This window comes from Hypanus sabinus, chromosome 6 (assembly GCF_030144855.1).
Source record: "Hypanus sabinus isolate sHypSab1 chromosome 6, sHypSab1.hap1, whole genome shotgun sequence".
Lineage (NCBI taxonomy): Eukaryota > Metazoa > Chordata > Chondrichthyes > Myliobatiformes > Dasyatidae > Hypanus > Hypanus sabinus.
The window spans coordinates 112,444,759-112,468,516 of NC_082711.1; the positions used below are offsets into that span (position 1 = coordinate 112,444,759).

General features: G+C 44.4%; 2 protein-coding genes across 3 annotated transcripts in view; one reads left to right on the plus strand and one right to left on the minus strand.

Annotated features, from left to right (window-relative positions):
• Positions 1 to 23,758, minus strand: part of LOC132395761 (GTPase NRas) — a 63,641-nt gene that overhangs the window by 15,640 nt on the left and 24,243 nt on the right. For both annotated transcript variants that reach the window (XM_059972756.1, XM_059972755.1), the window contains exons 3-4: positions 19,787 to 19,965; positions 6,389 to 6,548 (exon numbers count right to left, since the gene is read on the minus strand). In XM_059972756.1, coding sequence (XP_059828739.1) covers positions 6,389 to 6,548; positions 19,787 to 19,965 — 339 coding nt within the window. The remainder of the gene's footprint in view (positions 1 to 6,388; positions 6,549 to 19,786; positions 19,966 to 23,758) is intronic.
• Positions 12,639 to 16,690, plus strand: LOC132395760 (general transcription factor II-I repeat domain-containing protein 2-like). The gene has a single exon (XM_059972753.1). The coding sequence runs from the start codon at positions 14,907 to 14,909 to the stop codon at positions 16,515 to 16,517; it is 1,611 nt and encodes a 536-aa protein (XP_059828736.1). The 5' UTR covers positions 12,639 to 14,906; the 3' UTR covers positions 16,518 to 16,690.

Genomic DNA, 23,758 nt, shown 5'->3' on the forward strand with positions numbered 1-23,758 from the left:
ATTTGATTTTTTTTTTGCTCAGCATAACAAAACTTTCAATTTCCAGATACAATTACATTTCTTCCCCTCACAAATATCAGCTATCAGAACACTTCCATCCAACATCCAATACAAAAGCCCTTATTAGTATAGCAGACAGGTTTACATCTACATACTGCAGAAAAGGTTGCCATGTTTTATGAAAACTATTTGTTTTTGAGTGGACCATTCATGTCAAAAAGTCCAAAGGAATGTATTCCATGATTAATTTACGCCAACCAAAAAGTCCAGGGGCCTTATCAGATATCCAACAAAGTAAAATGTTCTTCCTCACACAAAAAGTCAGGATGTTAAGAAGTTTTTTCTGATCTTTCCAACCATAAAAATCAGGCTAACTGGCCTATCATTTCCTTTCTTCTGCCTCCCTCCTATCTTAAGAATGGAGTGACATTTGCAATTTTCAGTCCTCTGGAACCATCCCAGAATCTAGTGATGCTTGAAAGATCATTATTAATGCCTTTACAATCTCTTTGGCTACTTCTTTCAGAACCCTGGGGTATAGGCCATCTGGTACAGGCCACTTCCCTAACTTCAGATTTTTCCGCTTCCCAAGCACCTTTTCATTTGTAATAGCAACAACACTCACTTCAGCCCCGACACCCTTGCATTTCTGGTCTTCTGCTAGAGCAGGGGTTCCCAACCATTTTCCATCTCACGGACCCCCTACTAGTAACCGAGTGGTCCATGGACCATATATTGGGAACCTCTATGCTAGAGTCTTCCATGAGTGAAGACTGATGCAAAATACTTATTCAGTTTGCCTGCCATTTTTTGTTCCCCCATTACTAGTTCTCCAGAATCATTTTCCAAGGTCTATTAATCGCAGCGAAAATCTCACGCAATTGCTTCCTGGATGTCTTCACTTTCAGGCCGTTCACTACTGGGTTCAGCTTCAATTGTTATCCTTCCCTCTTCATCAGCTCTTCATCGCTCAGTTCTTGGTCATGGGATGCCAAAACCTCTTCAACATCATCTTCGTCAACTTCCAAAAACCCTTAGCCAAACTCACTATATCCTTACTTTGTTCACCATGATCGAAACGCTTTATTATGTCTAGCTTTATGCTAAATGTAACACCCTTACAACACTCTTTTAGGTTTTTCCGATACCTTAGAACTCATCTTGTTAATAGATGCACAAAAACAAAATCGACATAAAGCACAGATGCTCACAGGCACGTGTTTAAGCAATGCCAGCTAGAATGCAGTTCCGGGGGAGGAACTAGTCTGCTCTGAGCGTGCTGCCTTTTTTCACACGTTGCCTTCTTTTGTAACAGTGAAATCATCTTCTGTTAGCAAAAACAGGTAACTAATGTAAGTCTTTTGCAACAGCGAGTTGACGTAAAGTGAACATTCGAAAAACGGGGGACACCTGTATGCTCATTTCTCTGTATCCTTCTAGTGATATACAGTGGATTTTGGTTAATTGGGACACATTGGGACCAATATATTGTGGCCCAATAAAGCAGCTGCCTCAGTTAGCTGAAGTTTCATGGAAACAGTTCAATGTACATTTATTATCAAAGTATGTATACTGTATACAACATTGAGAATTGTCTTCTTGCAGGTAGCCACAAAACAAATAAATGCAACAAGAAATCATTAAAAAGGCCCACACAATAAAGATTAAACACCCAATGTGTGACAAAAGAAAAAATCATGCAAAAAATAAAAGACTAAACAAATAACACACAGAACATTAACTCTGAAAGTGACTCCACAGCCACAGAGCCAGTTCAGCACTGAGGCGAGTGATGTCAGTCCAGGAGCCCAGTGGCTAAGGGCCATCATAGCCACAGAGCCAGTTCAGCACTGAGTGAGTGTGGTTGCAGTCAGTTCAATGCTGAAATGCCTTGATCAAGTCATAGAAGTGGGGGGGGGTTAGTAAATAAAACCATGTAGAACATGAACTGCAGAGTCCCTGAAAGAGTCCATAGCTGCAGAGCCATTCAGGAACCTGACGGCTGCAGGGCAACAACTGCCCCTAAACCGGGGTGCATAGCATGATGGCGCTGAACACCCGTTCATTTTCTGCTCTCATCTTTGATTTTAATCTTACTCAAAGTAAAGGAGCTAACTATGAGATTGCCCAAAACCAAACCTTCATGAAGATCTGCTGGTTAAATTACGATCCACTCAGCAAGATCGGGCCTACAGTCCTCGGAGTCGCCTGATGCTGGTGGCCGGAGGTGGGGACGTTGTAAGCGATGTGCGAGGAAGCAGAAGCGAGACAAGCAGGCAGGGTTCCGTGCCAGGCAAAAAGCAAACTCTAGCCAGCCGGCTCTCCCGTCCATTCTGCTTTCCAGTGTCCGCTCCCTGGTCAATAAATTGGACTACATCCGACTCCAACGAAATACTCAGTGGGAGTACAGAGTCTGCTGTATGTATGTGGCTCACTGATGCAATCCCAGACGCGGCTGTTCAGCTGGACGGGCTCGCCTTGTTTCGAGCGGACAGGGATGCAGCTCTTTCCAGTAAGACTCACGGTGGTGGCTTGTGTGTTTACATCAATACAGAATGGTGTAAGAACTCTGTGCTGGTTTCCAGACACTGCTCATCACCAGTGGAGTTTGTGACTGTTCGATGCAGACCATTTTATTTACTACATGAATTCACCACTGCCCTCATAGTCAGTGTCTACATTCCCCCCCAGTGCTAATGCTAAGGAGGTGCTCTGTGAACTGTACGGGGCTATTAGTGAACTGCAGAACGCACACCCTGTTGGATTGATTATCATCACCGGAGATCTTAACCATGCGAACCTTAAGTCAGTGCTCCCCAAATTCTATCAGTATGTGGACTTCACAACGAGGGGGGAGAATGCATTGAACGTGGTTTACACAAACATCCCCAATGTGTACCCGGCGGAGCCCCGCCCCCACCTCAGTTACTCAGACCACATCTGTTATGCTAATCCCAGAATACAGACCGCTCGTCAGACACTCCAGAAGCAGGTGAAAACCTGGCCAGCCGGAGCCATCGCTGCTCTTCAAGACTGCTTTGAGCACACTGACTGGCACATGTTCAGCGAGGCTGCAACCGATGGCGACTCTATCAACTTAGAGGAGTACACAGCATCAGTGACCAGCTACATCAGCAAGTGCATTGATGACATCACTGTGTCCAAGACCATCACTACACGTGCTAACCAGAAGTCATGGATGACCGCGGAGGTGCGTGCACTGCTGAGGACCAGTGACTCCGCTTTCAGAGCAGGCGACAAGACAGCCCTAACAACAGTGAGGACCAAACTGCCCCGAGCCATCAGAGGGGCAAAGCATGCACACGTCCAGCGAATCCACAGCCACTTCCAGGACAGCAGCGACATGTGGCGCATGTGGAAGGGCACTCAGGACATCACCTACAGGACAACATCACCTGACTGTGCGGGTGATGCCTCCCTCTCAGATGTTCTGAATAACTTCTATGCTCGTTTTGAGGCAGAAAATAACATGGCGGCGAGGAAGTCCACCCCTCCTCCAAATGACACAGGTGCTGACATGAGAAGAACCCTGTACAGGGTCAACCCACAGAAGGCTGCTGGACTAGGCAATATTCCTGGTAGAGTGCTTAGAGGATGTGCAGACCAGCTAGCAGATGTTCTCACTGACATCTTCAACATCTCCCTGAGTAGTGCCACCATTCCAACGTGCTTCAAGGCTGCCACCATCGTTCCCATGCTGAAGAAGTCTTCAGTGTCCTGCCTAAATGACTACTGTCCCATTGCACTCACATCCGTCATTATGAAATGTTTCGGGAGGCTCATCATGAGGCAAATCAAGACCCTGCTGCCCCCTCACTGGACCCCCTGCAGTTTTCGTACTGTCCCAACCGTTTAACAGACGACGCCATTGCCATCACCCTCCACCTGGCCAAAAGACACATACGTTTGGATGCTGTTCATAGACTTCTGTTCAGCATTCAACACAATCATTCCTCAGAAACTGATCGGAAAGCTGAGCCTGCTGGGCCTGAACACCTCCCTCTGCAACTGGATCCTAGACTTCCTGACTGGGAGATCTCAGTCAGTCCGGATCGGGAGCAGCATCTCCAACACCATCACACTGAGCACAGGGGCCCCCCAGGGCTGTGTGCTCAGTCCACTGCTGTTCACTCTGCTGACCCACGACTGTGCTGCAACACACAGCTCGAACCACATCATCAAGTTCGCAGATGACACAACCACAGTTGGTGTCATCAGCAAGAACGATGAGTCAGCTTACGCAGAGGAGGTGCAGTGGCTAACAGACTGGTGCAGAGCCAACAACCTGTCTCTGAATGTGAACAAAACAAAAGAGATGGCTGTTGACTTCAGGAGGGCACGGAGCAACCACTCCCCGCTGAATATTGACGGCTCTTCGGTAGAGATTGTTAAGAACACCAAATTTCTTGGTGTTCACCTGGCAGATAATCTCACCTGGTCCCTCAACTCAGCTCCACAGCAAAGAAAGCCCAGCAGCATCTCTACTTTCTGCGAAGGCTGAGGAAAGTCCATCTCCCAACCCCCATCCTCATCATATTCTGCAGGGGTTGTATTGAGAGCATCCTGAGTGGCTGCATTACTGCCTGGTTCAGAAATTGCACCATCTCGGATCGCAAAACCCTGCAGAGGATAGTGAGGTCAGTTGAGATCATCAGGGTCTCTCATCCCGCCATTACGGACATTTACACCACACTCTGCATCCGCAAGGCAAACAGCATTATGAAGGATTCCAGGCACCCCTCATACAAACTCTTCTCCCTCCTGCCATCTGGGAAAAGGCACCGAAGCATTCGGGTTCTCACGATTAGACTATGTAACAGATTCTTCCCCCAAGCCATCAGACTCCTCAATACCCAGAACCTGGACTGACAACAACTTACTGCCCTGTACTGTGCCTATTGTCTTGTTTACTATTTATTGTAATGCCTGCACTATTTTGTGCACTTTATACAGTCCTGGGTAGGTCTGTAGTCCAGTGTAGTTTTTTTTCTGTGTTAGCTTTACGTAGTTCAGTCTAGTTTTTGTACTGTTTCATGTAGCACCATGGTCCTGAAAAACATTGTCTGGTTTTTACTGTGTACTATACCAGCAGTTATAGTCGAAATGACAATAAAAAGTGACTTGACTTGACTTCCACCACCCGACATCGATGCAGATCTAAAAATGCCAGATCGCTTAGCAGCTCAAAAGGGCATCTTAAAAGGGAAAATCACAGGCTGCAATCCATTGCAGTTCAGAATAAATATATCCAGGAGATTATCTTGCAGTTTTTTGAGCTGTCTGCAAGACGTTGCCTTTGGTCGCTGGTGCTATCTTGCCATAAAAGATAAACTACCATTTAACTGAGTAACAAATTATGTATTTAAGTGAAATACAGAACAAATTAGAATACTAACAATAGTTCCTAATAGTTGTTGACAGAGGAACTCTTGTGTATGCTCCCTTGTTTTTTTTGACTGACTGTAAATGAATCAAATCAACATTGACACCTCATGCAGATAATGGACTGCTTTCGTACAATACATCTTCCAAATCTTTATTTTCACTTTACGCTCAAGATTATTGAAATCTTGAAATTCTTTGTAGTTTCTAACTAAGTAGTGAAATCATTTCTTTTTCACTCCCAGCCATATCTGGCATCTTTATGTCTAAATGCTTGAAACCGCAGTGAGCAAAACTTTTCTGAAATGTCTCACTGCTCATTTCTCATGAACTATCAGTGATAAAAATCACTGCGTTTTGAACACAAACTAACACAACTGACACCAGTTAAAAACTGTTTGCTCTAAGCAAGGTTTAATTAATAGCCAAACAAGCGAGTGTGACTGAGGCTTGTTAGAAACTGTTCAGCAACAGTCTCCTGTCCCAATTAATTGGCATAGGGAATAAATGAGGCTATTTTTCCAACTAGTTTTAGCTCTTTAAGTGTTGTCCCAAATAAGCAGCTGCCCTGATTTAATGGTTGGCTCAATTAACTGGAATCCACCGTATTTGTCTGTTACAATAATGACTAGATCTATAAACAACAATTTGGAAGTTTAATTAGTTTGATACCTTTCTAGCATGATCTTTCTACTACTTTAATCCTTGTCCCAGTCAATAAAAAGATAGGTATCAAAATGCCTTAACCATCTCATCTACCCCATTATTTACTGGGAACAGATCTTTACTTAGACTCCCAAAACTACTTTTGCATTTCCTCAAATCCATTATTTTATTTCCACTCACCCACTTGCAAACAACAAACCCCTGTATTCTGGTCATATTTCAATGCAACCTCGGTTAACAATGAAACTCTGGAAGTCAGTGATTTGACTTACCCACAGCCTAAGCACGAGTTTTTCCAACATTCTCCCACACAACTTACCTGTCTTGTTTTTGCTGAAGTTTCTATGAAAGGTATCCCATAACTCCTAGCCAGTTCTTGCGCTTGTTTTGTGTCCACAGTTCGGGAAGGTAAATCACATTTGTTTCCCACCAAGACCATGGGGACATCTTCAGAATCCTTTACTCTTTTAATTTGTTCTCTGAATAACAACAAATAAATTAATTACATGTTCATGTTACAGAAATTAGTGTGAACATTTCAAAAGGTGTTAAGAAACAATTGCTATAGTTAGATGAGCACAGTAAGAAACCAAAGGTGCTTCAAAAGATGATGGAATCAATTTTGCTACATGAGTTTACTGAATAAATGCTAGGCAACAAATAGTAAGATGTATGAACTGCACAATCTAGTACAAATAATTTAATGTTGTTTTGAATTCAATTGTCAAATAAAATTAACTGGGTTCATTTTTCACATTTGGTTTTGAACTTCAATGGTTTGTAGACACATTCCAATTATCTAAATCATTAACACAAACAGAATCGGTTCCACTTAAACTAATAATTGAATGGTTTGTCCTTGTATAATAATTACAGCTGCTTTACACAGCTTAATCATTATAGCAAAATAAAGAAAAACACACAATCAAATTATAATCATCACAGCAGCTTCAGTTCATGCTCTCCTTACAATCAAGGCTGATTTGGTTGTAGTTCACTCATTAGCTAAGAGAATACAGCAAAGCAGATTTGTAGTAGTGAAGAAAGTGAAAGATCTGAGTAACCGATGGGAAGCAGGAATGCTTCACTGTGCAATGCTAAAACAGCTGAAGGACAAATATCAAGGAGAGTGCAAGAACGGAAAAGGCACACAAGTAAAGCAGTGCCCACTGCCTAAAATTTCCTAATATGCAAGAGTATAAATGGAAAGATTAAATCACTGAATTGGGTCACCTTTATTTTGGCTGTGATCATATAGGGCCATGCTATCTGAGGTAATACAGATGAGCACTATCCAATGTTAAGGACATCAACAGGGAAAGCAAGGAATACAAGTCTGAAGCATATTTCATTATTCAAATATGTGGCTCACACCGAGAGCTCAATTTCTCTTAGACCAGTGGTTCCCAACCTTTTCTATGCCCCACACCCCTAGGAAATGTTTGATTAATGTTCGCACCCCCTACAAAAGTAATATCACATTTGAAGATGAAGAAGTCTAATTTCTAATTTTTGAACCACATACAATACTGTGGGTGAACAAATTAAACTTTAAAAAAAAAGCTTTTAACTCAGTGCATAAAATGCAAATATAAATTGAGCAATTAGATTCTAATTTATTCAGAAAAAATTGTAAACAGTGAATTGATGAGAATCCTCAACTCTGACTCGGGCAGTGGGAGACTGGAGTGAGTTTACGTCTCTCTCGACTCAGGCAGCGGGAGACTGGAGTGTGCTTGGGACAAACGTTACTACCGTGGCGACCCACTTCCCAACGCACTCGAACCGGCTCACAAAGTGGTGCGCGCCGGCATTGACGCCGGTCCCAAAAGGGGCACCAGGCTTTCTTCACCAGCAAGGGGAAAAGCCCGCGCGTGAACAGGAAAGCTTTAAAGCGAGGCCGCGAAGTTTGAATAAACCTCTTTTGCAGCTGCAGCTCACCGACTCCATGTCGTTATTTTAGCGCTGTGTGTAGCACACCGCCACAATTGGTGACCCCGACGGCCTAACCGATATTTGGACCAGAGATGAACGACGCCGCATCTGTTCATGCAGTTTTGTTAAAACTGCCAAGCTTCTAGATGCTGCGACCTCACCTATGGTTCCAGCAAGCAGAAGCCCAATTCCACATTTGGCAGATAACCTCAGATGCCACACGTTACTACTACATGGTGAGTTCCCTCGACCAGGAGACAGCCGCCCAGGTTGAGGAGTTCATACAGTCGCCCCCAGAGGACGGAAAATACAGAATTCAAAGCCCTGCTCATAAGGACTTTCGAGTGAGCTGCCCGCTTACTGCATCTGGATGGTTTGGGAGACAGGCCACCGTCGACTTTGATGAATGAGATGCTGTCCCTGGCCGGAGGACACAAGCCCTGCCTCATGTTTGAGCAGGCGTTCCTGGAGCAGCTGCCCGAGGACACACGCCTGCTTCTGTCCAACACGGATTTCAGCGACCCCCAGAAGGTGGTAGCCCAGGCAGATGTGCTGTGGAAAGCTAAGAAGGAGAGTGGGGCGTCCGTTGCACAGATCACCAGACCAGGCCCGGCCGCAGAGCCCACTAACCCCAGAGGCAGGGGTGAGGAGACCAACGAACAATGGTGCTTCTACCACCAGCGGTGGGGCGCAGAAGCCCACCGCTGTAGCCCGCCCTGCAAGTTCCCGGGAAACGCCAGGGCCATCCGCCGATGATGGCTACGGCGGCTGGCCATCGGGATAGCTAAGCCAAGATCAGCATCTTACCTCCGACGAGTTACAAGACCCGCAACAAAGAACTGGGTCTCACCCTGAGGGCCGCGAACGGCAGCACAGTAAGGACCTATGGCACCCGTACGGTGCGGCTACAGTTCGGCTCCAGCCGGTTCACATGGGACTTCACACTGGCCGCCATAGACCAACCGCTCCTGGGAGCGGATTTTTTGCGAGCTCACAGCCTACTGGTCGACCTGCCAAGGAAGAGACTGGTCCACGCCAAGACCTTTCAAACGTTCTCCCTGGGTGAAGCCCAGTTGCCGGCCCCACACCGAGACTCCATCACGCTGTCCGACAACGACTTCACCAGAGTCCTGGCAGATTTCCCATCGGTTCTGGCGCCGCTGTTCACAGCAGCCATGCCCAGACACGGCGAACAGCACCATATCCCGACACAAGGGCCACCCCTCCACGCCCGTGCTCGAAGGCTTCCCCCGGACAAGCTCCGACTGGCGAAGGAAGAGTTCAAGAGGATGGAGGTATTGGGGATCATATGGCAGTCTGACAGCCCATGGGCCTCCCCCCTGCACATGGTGCCCAAAGCGACAGGGGGCTGGAGACCTTGCGGCGACTACCGCAGGCTGAACGAGGCTACAACACCAGACCACTACCCTGTGCTGCACATTCAGGACTTTGCAGCAAACCTGCACGGCGCACAGATCTTCTCCAAGGTAAACCTCGTCCAGGGATACCATCAAATCCCGATGCATCCGGACGACGTCCCCAAAACGGCACTCATCAATCACCCTGTTCGGCCTTTTCGAGTTCCTCCGCATGCCGTTTGGCCTAAAGAATGCCGCACAGACGTTTTAGCGGTTAATGGACGCGGTGGGTCGCAACCTGGACTTCGCTTTCATCTATTTGGACGACATCCTCATAGCCATCAGTAGTCGTCAGGAGCATCTGTCCCACCTCCGTCAACTCTACACCCGAATGAGTGAATAGGCCTAACAATCAACCCGGCCAAATGCCAGTTTGGGTTCGACACCATCGACTTCCTGGGCCACAGGATTACTAAAGACGGGGCAACCCCTCTGCCCGCCAAGGTACACGCGGTCCACCATTTCCCCTGACCCAACACAATCAAAGGTCTTCAGGAATTCGTGGGTATGGTGAATTTCTACCACCGCTTCTACCCTTCAGCAGCCCGAATCATGCGCCCCCTGTTCGCCCTGATGTCGGATAAGGGCAAGGACATTACCTGGGACGAGGAGTCCGCCGCCGCTTTCATTAAAACCAAAGAAGCCTTGGCAAACGCCGCGATGCTAGTGCACCCCAGAACGGACGCCCCTACCGCTCTCACAGTGGACGCATCTAACACGGCTGTCAGTGGAGTGCTGGAACAACTCATCGAGAGTCGCTGGCAACCCCTGGCGGTTTTCAGCAAACACCTGCGGCTACCCGAACTCAAATACAGTGCTTTTGACCAGGAACTGTCGGCGCTCTAACTGGCAATCCGGCATTTCAGGTACTTCTTAGAAGGTTGGCCCTTCACTGCGTTCACGGACCACAAACCTCTTACCTTTGTGTTCACAAAAGCATCAGACTCCTGGTCATCCCGTGCCAGCAGCGACATCTGTTCTACATCTCCAAATACACAACGGATGTCCGGCATGTCTCGGGAAAGGACAATGTCGTGGCGGACGCTCTCTCCAAACCTAACATCCAAGCCCTGTCCCGGGGGTAGACTATGAAGCGCTGGCAGAGGCGCAGCAGACAGATGAGGAGATCCCTAGTTACAGAACTGCAGTCTCCGGTTTGCAGCTCCAGGACCTCCCCATAGGCCCAGGTGAGAGGACCCTACACTGTGATGTCACCACCGGCCAACCCCGCCCCATCGTCCCGGCAGCCTGGCAGCGGCGAGTTTTCAACTCCATTCACAACTTAGCGCACCCCTCCATCAGGTCAACCATCCGGATGGTAGCTAACAGGTTCGTTTGGCACAGACTCTGCAGGCAGGTCAGTGAATGGGCCAAAATGTGCATGCACTGCCAAACAGCCAAGGTGCAGCGGCACACCAAAGCCCTGCCACAGCAGTTCCACCCCACCCGCTGGCATTTCGACCACATTCATGTGGACATCGTGGGCCCCCTGCCCGTGTCGCGAGGAGCGCGGCACCTTCTGACTATCGGGGACCAGTTCACAAGATGGCCAGAGGCAGTCCCACTCACCGACACCACCTCCAAATCCTGCGCCTGAGCACTGATTGCAACCTGGGTATCTCACTTTGGTGTACTGGCCCACATTACCTCCGACAGAGGTGCCCAGTTCACCTCCAGCCTGTGGTCGGCTGCGGCCAACCTTTTGGGGACACAGCTGCACCACGCAACTGCCTACCACCCACAGTCCAACAGACTAGTGGAACGTTTACACCATCACCTGAAGTCGGCCCTCATGGCCCGCATCAAAGGGCCTAACTGGGTGGATGAGATTCCCTGGGTCCTGCTCGGATTCCGCACGGCACCCAAAGAGGATCTGCACACCTCATCGGCCGAGTTGGTGTATGGCACACCACTGGTCGTCCCAGGAGAGTCCATACCAGCCCCAAAGGGGCAAGAGGAAGAACCCGCAGCAGACTACACGAGAGGCTCGGTAACCTGGCCCCCACTTCACAGCATGGGCAGCACCCAACCTGCATACCCAAAGACCTGCAAAATTGCAAGTTCGTTTTTGTACAACGGGGCGGACATCAGGCACCGCTACAGCGGCCCTACGAGGGGCCATTTACGGTGATCAGAAACAACGAGTCCACATTCGTGCTGGACATTGGGCGGAAAGAGGAAGTTTTCACGGTGGACCGACTCAAACCGGCCCACGTGGACTTGGCGTAGCCGGTCGAGATTCAGGCACCGCAGCGCAGAGGCAGACCTCCCAAACAGAGTCCGACCCAGAGTGAGGACATTGGGGGGTGTATTGCCCGTTCTGGGGGGATGGTTATGTGGAGACCCACTTCCCAGCACACTCAAACCGGCTCATAAAGTGGTGCGCGCCGGCATTGAGGCTGGTCCCAAAAAGGGCGCCAGGCTTTCTTCACCAACAAGAGGAAAAGCCAGTGCGTGGGACAGGATTGTGAATATGTGCCCCCTACAGCATTCCCGCCCGGGGAGGGCGGGAACAGGAAGGCTTTAAAGCGAGGCCGCGAAGTTTGAATAAACCTCTTTTGCAACTGCAGCTCACCGACTCCATGTCGTTATTTTAGCGCTGCGTGTAGCACACTGCTACACTATCACTTCTCAAGGCACACTGGCAGCTGGCTGAGTGATGACTCGTGACTCATCACTCAAGCACACAAGCCACTCTTTGTCGTACCCCCTGAAATTCCATCTTGCACCCCCTGGGGGTGCAGGCACCCTAGGTTGGGAACCCCTGTTTTACGCCAACAATATAATAAGTCTAAGATTTCAAAAATTCATGTATTTTATGTAATGATCCAAGTGACAAAAATATATTTTCTATTAGCACTCTTGACTTCTGCTTTAAGAATTGGGTTTAAAAATGTGAACTGCTGATTCATCACATACTTTGTGAACACACGAGAACATCAAGTGACGTGATAGGGTAAGTTGGTTGGAAAAGAAACCCTGACTGGTAAAATGCCAGATGAGAAGAAATGACTCAGAATGAGCAAGTGTTATTTATAATTACTACAAATTTAATTCCAAAATATTATAGAAACCCAAAGTTTACTTGTGTTTTTTTTAAAACAAAACTACCTTTCCCAAATAATATCTAACTTAAATGAACCAAAACAAACGAAGACCTCTTTGTAATTCAGCATTAACTTAATTTTCTATGTTATTCTCCTAATTTTAACAATTTTAGTTTTGAGTAAAATAAATGATTGAGCATACATAACACTCTGAAGAAAACTCCAAACATTCACAAACAAGTAAACGTACCACTTGCCCCCTGAGTAATTTTTACCTATCACAAGCTATCTTACTATCATTTTTTGAGTTTTGTACCATACTCTATACCTTATTTACTAACCAAGAGAATGATCTAACATTTTCACTGCCACTTTAGCCATTGACGTAATTTGCTGGCATTGTTTTTAGCCTCTTGCCCTAACACCACCTCATTTTCTCATCAGTAACTTGAATATATCACATTCATTCAGTCATTAGAGTGTACCTGAAGCCTAACACTAATTACCCAATTAAGAAACATCTTGACAACTTGCAAATGACTCTTCAATCTATACTAACATGAGAAAATCTGCAGATGCTCCCCTTTACCATTCCCATTTCCTTCTCTCGCCTCATTTCTTTACCTGCCCATCACCTCCCTCTAGTGCTCCTCCCCTTTCCCTTTCTTTCATGGTCTTCTACCCTCTCCCATCAGTTTCTTCTCCAGCTCTTTCACCAATCTATTTTTCAGCTCTTTTCTTCAACCCTCCCTCTTCCCAGTTTCACCCATCATCTATTTTCCTCCTTTCCAAAGTGCAGTGTTTGATTTATTATTTTCTAATCCAACTGCTGGATAATGGCCATCAAGCTCAATCAAACAAATCTTTCATCTTTATGTATATCTTAACAAATCTGTTTCATCAAGTGTATATACACTGCTCCATTTAAAATTTAGTCAAGCCCAGTTTTGTATTGTTCATCAAGAAACTAAACACTATGCTATTCTTGCATTGATTAGAAAAGTCTAATTTAACAAATAACTGTCACTTTCTTTGCAAATCAGAATGAATTTGCTGTAACATCACACTGGGTATCAAACCCAATTCCGCAACATTGTAAATTTCTTCCAACAATCTTCTGGAGGATCTCTGGAGTCGAGGATTGTGAGGAGAGAAATTGTTAATGTTGAAACACTGCACCAAGAGTCAAATTGTTTGTTGCTCTTGATTCCAGCATCTGTGGTCTCTTGTGTCTCCATGATTCTTTTTTCATTTTATTCTGGCTTTTAAGCCCAATCTAACAATTTATAGCCTTTTGGATATTCATTTACAAACTCACGTTAATAATTAACTGTATCAAGCTATCTTATTTCCTGCTTTTCAATCAAAATTTACTGCATGCTTATTGCAATTATACTAATTTAATGTGCTGTTTATTTAACAATCTACTGCTACTCCCTACATACTGATTACCAGATCAAATTTAACAATTGATTTATCCACATATGCTGCACCTGCCCATTCACCTACTTGCTCATCTCCATTCAGGGCCCCAAACATTCCTTCCAGGTGAGGCAATACTTCACCTGTGAATTTGATGGGGTCATCTATAGTACCTCGATGCAGGCTCCTCTACATTGGTAAGATCCAATATAAACCGGAGAATTGCTGTCAAGCACCACCACTCCATCTGTCAAAAGCAGAATTTCCTGGTGGGTAGCCTCCAACCTGATGGCATGAGCATCGATTTCTCCTTCTGATGACTTTCTCCCCCCATTTCTTTTTTTCCTCTTGTATTTTCCACTTTGGCCTCTTACCTGCCCTTCACCCCCCCCTGCTGCTTTTCCTCTTCCATTTCTCCTGTGGTCCCCCGATGCCCATCCTTCTCCCCTTTCTCTTGTGGGTCACTCTCTTTGATCACATTTCTTCTTTTCCAGTGTTTTATCTTTCCCATACACCAGGCTTCACCTATCACATTCTAGATCAGGCATGGGCAAACTACGGCCCGCGGGCCATATGCGGCCCGTTAAGCTTTTTAATCCGGCCCGCAGAACTTGATGAAATTATATTAATAAACCTTGTTAACGTTTTCCCCCCCGCAATTCTGGCGTTTTCCCAATAGATGACGCACTCTATATACATTGATCTTTGTTGAGGTGCAGCGTATTACTCCACGTTTGCGCTTTACCTTGTGACCTTGTGGCGACCCATTTTTCTGGCACATCCGAATCTGCTCACAATTAGCCAGCGTTCCGGCTAAGGGAAATAGCCTGCGGGGATTTGCGAGCACAGAGCTTTGGAGCCTCTGCGCCACGGGGGGCAGGTTGAGGGATGCTTAAAAGTGAGGCTGGGGGATTTCGAATAAAGTTTTTTCCTTCGACTGCAGTTACCGACTCCGTGTCGTAATTTTAGCGCTGTGTGTAGAACACCGCTACAACCTCTCACCCCTTCTGTAAAGATGAGTGGAGCTAAGAAAAGAAAAGTGGATAGAGAATGTCGGGTGTTGAAAAAGGAGTGGACAACTAAATATCTTTTTACCGAACACAGATCAACTGCTGTATGCCTGATATGCCAAGAGACTGTGGCGGTTTTTAAAGAATATAATATCAGCCGTCACTTTGCCACAAAACATGCCAACTATGCTAGCGACCAGTCAACGAAAGAACGGGAAGCTAATGCTCAGAGGTTGGCAGCTAATTTACAGGCTCAACAAAATTTTTTTCATCGTCAAACTGCCATTCATGACTCAAGTACCAAGGCGAGTTTTATGCTGTCATTCAAATTAGCAAAGGCCAGCAAGCCTCTGTCTGAAGGTGAGTTTTTAAAAGAATGTATGGTGGAGACAGCAGGTGTATTGTGTCCGGAGAGCAAAGACAAATTTGAAAAAATCAGTTTATCACGCAGGACAGTGACTCGCCGTGTGGAACTGATAGATGAAGATATAACCAGCGACTTATATAAAAAGGCAGAGTCGTTCACGTTATATTCATTAGCACTGGATGAAAGCAACGATGTAAAAGACACTGCTCAGCTCATTTTTATCCGAGGAATTAACAATACTTTTGAAATAACGGAGGAGTTTTTGACAATGGAGTCTCTGAAAGGAAAAACACGGGGAGAGGACTTGTATGACCGGGTGTCTGCTGTCATCGAAAATATGAAGCTCCCTTGGAGTAAACTTATCAACGTCACCACAGATGGATCTCCTAATTTGACGGGGAAAAATGTTGGCCTGCTGAGGAGAATACAGAATAAAGTGAAAGATGAAAATCCTGACCAGGATGTTATTTTCCTTCACTGCATCATCCACCAGGAATCTCTATGTAAATCGGTATTACAGCTGAATCATGTTGTGAATCCTGACGTAAAACTTGTCAACTTTATACGTGCAAGGGGACTTCAGCACCGTCAGTTCATCACGTTCCTGGAGGAAACTGATGTGGATCACCAGGACCTACTTTATCACTCCCGTGTCCGCTGGTTAAGTTTGGGCAAAGTGTTTCAACGAGTATGGGAGCTCAAAGAGGATATCGGTGCATTTTTGGAGTTACGGAGGAAGGCTGGCAAATTTCCTGAGCTGAGCAACAAGAGCTGGCTTTGTGACTTTGCGTTTGCTGTGGATATATTTTCACACATGAATGAACTGAACGTGAAGCTACAGGGGAAGGATCAGTTTGTGAATGACATGTACACAAACGTGAAAGCCTTTAAATCCAAGCTGGTTTTTCTCTCCAGGCAAATTTCGAATAAGTTATTCACTCATTTTCCCACACTAGCCACGCTGGAAGAGGCCGGCGCAAATGTGAAAAAATACAGCGAGTCACTGGATGCGCTGCACAGAGAATTCTGCCGTCGCCTTTCTGATTTTGAAAAAATTGACAAGTCACTTCGGTTGGTGGCCTGTCCCCTGTCACAAGATCCTGAAACAGCACCAGAGGAGCTACAGCTGGAACTGATCGACCTTCAGTCTGACCCCATCTTAAAAGAGAAGTTCAACTCTCTTAAACTGAATGACTTTTATGCTTCACTTGTTAAAGAGGTGTTTCCAAACCTCCAGAGGATGGCATAGAAGATGCTGGCGTTGTTCGGCTCGACCTATTTGTGTGAACAGGCGTTCAGCGTCATGAACATCAACAAAGCCAGCCACAGATCCAAGTTAACTGACCAACACCTCAGATCCATCCTGAGAATCGCCACAACAAAACTAAATCCAGACTTTGATGCGCTGGCTAAAAAGGGAGACCAACAACACTGTTCCCACTGAAATTAAAAATAAGTTTCTTCATTGTGTCATGTAAAAAATGCATTTGAAAATATTTTTTTCAATAAGCCTTACATGTTACATGTCAGTTCTGTTAAGTGATGGACATGAGTAGTGCGCAGGTGCACGTACGTTCTCAAAATAAAAAATGCGCTCCAGATCAAATAACGCGCTCCGCATACTGGCGCGCTCTCACTGTTCTGTCATTGTGCGCAGATCAAATAACACGCTCCGCATACTGGCGCGCTCTCATTGTTCTGTCATTTTGGCGCAGGGGACAATTGAATAAGAAGGAGCAGGACAAGTAGACCTGCATCTCCTACCGTTTTTGAAATAAAGACAGTCAGGAGGAGAGTGATGATGATAATATCTTGAAGGATAACAGAATAGTAACAGAAAATAATAACTGTTACTATTAAAAAAAGCTGTATTTTATTCATTTAATTTTCAGTGTTTTAAAAGTCATTTCAATAAATAGCTAAATACCATGGGACTTCAAAGACAGATATTTTGTTGTAATGCATTTGTTCATTTTCAATTGAAATTAAAGCACATGTTTTCTACATATCCCATGATATTTTATTTTCTCTTACGAGGTGTATTACCAAAACACTCCGTCCATCTGCTCCTGGTCCGGCCCCCCTGTCAAATTTTAGAACCCTCTGTGGCCCTCAAGTCAAAAAGTTTGCCCACCCCTGTTCTAGATTGTCCTCCTTACCCCACTTTTTTTATTCTGGCATCTTCCCCTTTCCTTTCCAGTCCTGATGAAAGGTCTCAGCCCAGAGTGTTGATTGTTTATTCATTTCCATAGATGCTGCATGACCTGCTGAGTTCTTCCAGCATTTTGTGGGTGTTATTCTGGATTTCCAGCATCTGCAGAATCTCTTGTGCCAATTACCAAACCAAATTTAACAATTCATTATTTTTATTCATCTGTCTACTGATTATCAAGCACATGTTAACACACTGTAACACGTGCACTGGTCATTAAGCTCAATTTAGATATGGATGCAATGGGAGACGAGGGCCTCGAAACAATAGCTATCACTAAGGAGGCAGTACTCAGCAAACTTGTAGGCCTAAAGATAGACAGGTCTCCTGGTCCTAATGGAATGCATCCCAAGGTACTGAAAGAAATGGCAAAGGTTATAATAGAGGCTTTGGTGATAATTTACTAAAATCCTCTGAACTCTGGGCAGGTCCCAGCAGATTGGAAGTAGGTGAATGTCACGTCACTGTTCAAAAAAGGATGTAGGCAAAAGGCAGGTGACTATAGGCCAGTTAATTTAACATCTGTCATTGGGAAAATGCTTGAAGCTATCAATAAAGAAGGAATAGCGAGGCATCTGGAAAGAAATGGATCTATCAGACAAACACAGCATGGATTCTGCAAAGGCAGGTCCTGTTTGACAAACTTACGGGAGTTCTTTGAGGATATAATGAGCACAGTGGATAAAGGGGAACAGATGAACATTATTTACTTGGATTTCCAGAAGGCCTTTGATAAGGTGGCATATGTATTGGTATGGATAGAGGATTGGTAAACCAATAGAGAGCAGAGAGTTGGGATACATGGGTGTGACTCTGGTTGGCAATCAGTGGTGAGCAGTGTGACGCAGGGGTCGGTGCTGGGCCCACAACAGTTCACGATATACAATTTGGAAGAGGGACCGAGTGTAGTGTATCCAAACTTCAGAAGGATGAGAAGAGATCTTACAGAAAAATATAAAAATATGAAAGGGATAGATAAGAAAGAGGCAGGAAAGTGGTTTCCACTGGTAGGTGAAACTAGAACTAGAAGACATAGCCTCAAGAATCGGGTAAGTAAATTTAGGATGGAGATGAGGATGATCTGCTTTTCCCAGAGAGTGGTGAATCTGTGGAATTCTCTGCCCAATGATGCGGTAGATTTATTTAAGACAAGGCTGGATAGATTTTTGCATAGTAGGAGATTTAGGGGTTACAGGGGAAAGGCAGGTAGGTGGAGATGAATCCATGGTCATATCAGCCATGGTCTTACTGAATGGTGGAATGAGCTCAACAGTCCGGATGGCCTACTGCTGCTCCTATTTCTTATGTTCTTGTGTTCCAAAGAGAACATTTTGGAAGTTCACAACAACTATCATCTTCTCACTTTTTTTTAGAAAAGGCAGCCATTCAGGACCCACATTGATAGATTTGTAGTCACATTCATTTTTCTAGCACTATTTCTTTAATAATGGTTCTTTAAATTTCTATTAGCCCATAACATCCTTATTATTTCTAATATGATTAAGGCAGACATGCTCACTTACATGAACATTGTTTCCTTAATACTCGTTTCTTTGATCTGAATTATTTTCTTACTCTCTTTCTGTACAGTTCAAGTAGCTCTTACATTTTTTGTATTACTCATAGGTTTATTTCCTCACATCAATTTTTGGTCCTCCTTTAACTATATTCCAATTTCACAAATCCATTTTTTCCTGTAATCTAACACTTAATCCTTTCATAAAAGATTTTTCCCATGGTATTCTTATTTGTCAACATTAGGGAGCTTTACTGATAATTAAAGATAATAGAACAGTGCAGCACAGCAACAGGCATCTTGGCCCACGGTGCTGAACTAATGAAATTAGTTGTCCACTGAACTAGCCCTTTCTGTCTACATTATGAAACATTTTCAATATCTGATGTATTTTTAAACTAAATTTCCCAATTTACCATAGACAATTTGGCCATTATGCTTCTATAGTTATGTTTGGTACTCTATAGCTGTAGTCTTCAGTATGCCACTATTAAAATAAAATTCAACATCCACGAAGTACAGAAGTTGGTATAGAAAGTCTTTTTTTGGGCTGCTTCCAGGACAGACTTTTAAAGTTCTGAAGTTTCTATCAGTTATTTCTACAGGAATTATTCATCTGCCAAAATATCTCCATAGATTTAGACTCAAAATTAAATTTGAACAATATCCTGGCTAGTTTATAAGTTGAGGCAGATTTTCATAGGCGAATTTAATGGTAGCCAGTGATCTAAAACTTAAACTTACTTTTAACCTTCTCAAAAGCTGATTGTAGAATGAATATTCCACCCACCTGTACAAGTGAACATCTGCAAATGATTTATGATTGTTTATGGCAAAGACACAGAGAAATCCTTCGCCTGTCCTCATGTACTGATCCCTCATAGCACTGTACTCTTCTTGACCTGCTGTGTCCAGAATGTCCAACAAACATGTTTCACCATCAATCACTACCTGTTTCCTATAGGAGTCCTGAAGAGAAAAACAAGATGAATTTATTTTAAATTATATTTCAGCAATCATTACACAGTAATACCCATGAATTGAGAATTAAAAATTGTACACATTGCAACCGATTATACTCATTTCCCCTGGGTTTGTGTTAGAGCAGCAAGTAGAAATGTTTGAACCCACAAGCACACTGGAAGGTTAGTATAAAGACAGACGAACACAAAAATACAGGATGAAATTCTCCAGTCCAGCATTCTGTAGTCACTATGTTTTGAATCATTGGTACAAATCTATACTAATTAGCTAGGATCTATAACTAATCCGAAGCTAATTACTGCACCAATGGAACTTTTGCAACCTCAGCTGATGTTTCCAATTTACAGAAACTTCAGGCTCAAGTCAGTTCTCTTATTATTTACATGGCTCAGGGAGTGTCTGTACTTTGAAAAAAGCAGTACTCCTGTTCAGGGGAAAATGATCGGGGGAACTATCTGTGGTCCAGCACCAGTCAAATCCCAAGAGTGCCAGACTAGGGAGTTTCAACCAGCATCATTCTTAAAATTCTGTTCTGCAGTCATAGTACCAAGCAATTACACTGACAGGTAAATAAAAAGCACTAATTACAATTTCAAGTTTATAGTCACTCAACCGTCTACAAGTATTCCAGAAATAATAAAATATATTCCAGAATATTGACATTTAGAGAAGACTGACATTTAGATTATTTCTGAGCATGCAAAAGCTGCAAGAAAAATGTGAAATTGCACTTTAAAAGTGTCCTGCAAAGAGTTAATGGGAATCGTTAAAAAAAATGTGAAAATCTGAAATAAGATGAGGAATTGCCAGAAAAACTCAGCAGGTCAGGAAGCATCAACAGAAAGATAAACCAAGTAGTGGCTGACCTGCTGAGCGTGTAGAACATTTGGTGTTTTTTCACTAGCAAATATTGATAATAGTAAGTCATCCAAAATGAAGGGAAAAGAATGGAGACTTGGTAGATCAAACAAAAAGGTGACAAAAATAGTTAATGTTTTGGGTATTTTAAAGGCCTAGCAACCATAATTTCATCTCCTAGAAACCATAATCTAAGAATAAAGTTAGCTGGCACTTAGGGAAGCTCACATAATGAAGAGAGTCTGAATGAAGTTTCTAAAACCAAATTACAGGCAGTCCCCGGGTTACGTACGAGTTCCGTTCCTGAGTCCGTCTTTAAGTTGGATTTGTACGCAAGTCGGAACTACATCCGGTATTATTTAGCGTCAGTTAGTCAAATGTTTGTCTTAGTATACAGTATATATTTCACCTTTCTATGCATATAAAACACTTAAGAAACGTATGTATTCCAATAATTAAACCATTGCGTTGCTTAGTAATAATTGTAGCTTTCATCGGGGCAGGGCCTTTCACATGCTCCATTGTTCTCACTTTATCCGTTATCCTTTAAAATTGCTCCAATCGTTGACTGACTGTAGCCTAACACTTTTCCAATGACCGATGGCGTTTCACCTCTTACCAAACGCTTTATTATTTCCACTTTATTTTCAATCGCAATCGCTTCCCGTCAATGGAACAGAAACACTGCAGGCGACGGGTCCCGAGCTGTGCCAGCTCCCAAGGTCCATTGGGTCCTAAGGACCACCGCACTGAGACAGGCTAAATAGGACAAGTGGGAGCTGTGCTGGATTTGGGTATTTGTTACTCCACAATATTCAGCGTGGGAATTTAAACTGGAGGTGGCAGTGGTTTTTTTTAAATGAGGTCGAGCTTCAAGCTCGACATCAACCTGGCACAGGAGTGGTCTGTCACTGGATCGAAGTCGAGCCTGGCACTGATCTCACTGCGCCACCAGCCGACCAGAAAGGTGGGGGGGGGGGGGGGGGCCGGGTCAGGGTGAGGCTTGCCAAGAAAAATTTAAGCCAAATACAAAGTTGAACACTCAACACAGTGTCAACCGCAACGACTTAAAATGGCGGACGGCATCGCAATCCGACTTAAAATGGCGGATGGCGTCGCGTTCTGACTTAAAATGGCAGACAGCATTCTCCTTGCTCAGTTTGTAAGTACGAGTTGTCTGTAAGTCTAATGTTTGTAACTCGGGGACTACCTGTACGTTTAACTAATTGATTTAACTTCTTGATAACATAGAACAATACAGCACAGTACAGGCCCTTCGGCCCACAATATTGTGCCGACCTTTAAACCCTGCCTCCCATATAAGCCCCCACCTTAAATTCCTCCCTATACCTGTCTAGTAGTCTCTTAAATTTCACTAGTGTATCTGCCTCCACCACTGACTCAGGCAGTGCATTCCACGCACCAACCACTCTCAAGAGTAAAAAACCTTCCTCTAATATCCCCCTTGAACTTTCCACCCCTTACCTTAAAGCCATGTCTTCTTGTATTGAGCAGTGGTGCCCTGGGGAAGAGGTGCTGGCTCTCCACTCTATCTAGTATACTTTTATCATGCCTCCTCTCATCCTCCTTCTCTCCAAGAGTAAAGCCCTAGTTCCCTTAATCTCTGATCATAATGCAGTCTCTAAACCAGGCAGCATCCTGGTAAATCTCCTCTGTACCCTTTCCAATGCTTCCACATCCTTTCTATAGTGAGGTGAACAGAACTGGACACAGTACTCCAAGTGTGGCCTAACCAGAGTTTTATAGAGCTGCATCATTACCCTGCGACTCTTAAACTCTATCCCTCAACTTATGAAAGCTAATACTCCATAAGCTTAAGCTTAAGTTAAGCTTTCTTAACTATCTTATCTATCTGTGAGGCAACTTTCTGGGATCTGTGGACATGTACCCCCAGATCCTTCTGCTCCTCCACACTTCCAAGCATCCTGACATTTACTTTGAAATCTGCCTTGGGGTTTGTCCTTCCAAACTGCACCACCTCACACTTCTCTGGGTTGAACTCCATCTGCCACTTCTCAGCCCACTTCTGCATCCTATCAGTGTCTCTCCGCAATCTTCGACAATGCTCTACACTATCCACAACACCACCAACCTTTGTGTTGTCTACAAACTTGCCAACCCACCCTTCTACCCCCACATCCAGGTCGTTAAAAAAATCACAAAAAGTAGAGGTCCCAGAACCAATCCTTGTGGAACACCACAAGTCACAACCCTCCAATCTGAATGTACTCCCTCCACCAAGACCCTCTGCTTTCTGCGGGCAAGCCAATTCTGAATCCACCTGGCCAAACTTCCCTGGATTCCATGCCTTCTGACTTTCTGAATAACACACAGAGAAGCTGCTGAAGGGAATGCAAAAGATGTCACCAATGTAGATTTTCAAAGGACATTTTATGAAACCCCAACCTAAAGAATAGCTAGCAAAAAAGGGGAAATAGCCTCAAGATTCGGGGGAGTAGGTTTAGGATGGAGATGAGAAGGAACTGCTTTTCCGAGAGTGGTGAATCTGTGGAATTTTCTGCTCAATGAAGCAGTGGAGGCTACCTTAATAAATATTTAAGACAAGGTTGGATAAATTTTTACATAGGGGAATTGAGGGTTATGGGGAAAAGGAAGGTTGATGGAGATGAGTCAATGGCCAGATCAACAGATGGCCACCTCCTGCTCCCATTTCTTATGTTTTGCAAATTGAAGATAATCGAATAAACAGCATGAATAAGAAATTGATTTGGAGACAGTGTTGCACTTAGGGAGGACAAATCAAGGTAGGACTTACACAATGAAAGGCAGGGCACTGAGGGGTACATAAAATAAAAGGATCTTGGAATACAGATCTATAATTCTTTGAAAGTAGATATGGTCATAAAGAGAGCCTAATTAAAATTACAGAATACACAAG